We start from the raw sequence: 1,100 nt of genomic DNA, 5'->3' as shown, positions 1-1,100 counted from the left end.
GAAGGCCCTGATGCCAAACTCAAAGGACCCAAGTTTAAACTGCCATCACTGTCAGGACCCAGCCTACCAGACTTTGACATTAACTTGAAAGGGCCCAAACTCAAGGGAGATTTTGATGTGTCAGCTCCAAAGATTGAAGGCGATATTAAAATCCCTGAAGTAGATGTCCACGGTCCCAAGATGGACATTGGCTCTCCACAGGGAAAATTTTCAGGGCCCAAGGTAAAGTTTCCAACAATAAGTGGACCCAAAATGTCCCTGCCAGATGTTGACATCAATTTAAAGGGACCAAAGTTGAAAGGAGATATGAAGGGGGATTTGCAACTATCAAAACCTGAAATTGAGGGACCAGATGCTTCAATTGATATTCCAGAAACTGGTTCAAAGAAAATGAAATTCAAACTGCCAAGGTTTGGTTTCAAGGGTCCAAAGCTAAATGCACCAGACAGTGAGTTGAAATTGCCACAAGGCGACATCAACCTCAAAGGAAAAACTGGAAGTCTTGAGGGTGTGGACCTTGATTTGGAACTGTCTACACCAAAAGCCAAAGGATCTAAATTCAAAATGCCAAAATTTGGATTTAAAAGTCCAAAAGTTGAAGTTCCAGATGCTGATATAAATGTTTCAACACCTAAGACTGAAATAGAGACACCGGAAGTGAAAATAGAAGCACCTGATATTGACGTTGAGGGTCCAAGTGGGAAGATCAAAGGATCAAAATTCAAGATGCCAAATATCTCAGGACCAAAGATTTCCATGCCCGACGTAGATTTCAAACTAAAAGGTCCTAAATTTGAAGGTGATGTTGATATACCAAAGGCTGAAGGAAAAATAAAGGTACCTGAGGTGGATATAAAAGGCTCAGAGATTGACTTGGAAGGCCCAAAAGGTGGACTGGATATGCCCAAAATTAAAATGCCAACATTTGGTTTCAAAGGTCCAAAAGTTGAGGGTCCAGATGTTGACATAAACCTTCCCAAAGCTGATGTCAATGTCAAAGGACCTGAAGTTGATATTAGTCTACCAGAAGTTGAAGGGCCTGATGGAAAACTGAAAGGGCCCAAGTTCAAACTGCCATCACTGTCAGGACCCAGCCTACC

General features: G+C 42.0%; 1 protein-coding gene across 1 annotated transcript; it reads left to right on the top strand.

Annotated features, from left to right (window-relative positions):
- Positions 1-6: 6 nt before the first annotated feature.
- Positions 7-1,095, top strand: LOC102209755 (neuroblast differentiation-associated protein AHNAK-like; the record flags this gene model as incomplete). Its single annotated transcript, XM_005755995.1, has 1 exon — positions 7-1,095. A coding segment is annotated over one exon (1,089 nt), but the record flags the coding sequence as incomplete, so codon positions are not given.
- Between the last annotated feature and the right edge of the window lie 5 nt (positions 1,096-1,100).

Source organism: Pundamilia nyererei, unplaced genomic scaffold (genome assembly GCF_000239375.1).
Source record: "Pundamilia nyererei isolate P.nyererei 1_Seehausen unplaced genomic scaffold, PunNye1.0 scaffold06759, whole genome shotgun sequence".
NCBI lineage: Eukaryota > Metazoa > Chordata > Actinopteri > Cichliformes > Cichlidae > Pundamilia > Pundamilia nyererei.
Note: the sequence above shows the minus strand (reverse complement) of the source record. Positions and strands in the feature narration are given on the sequence as shown.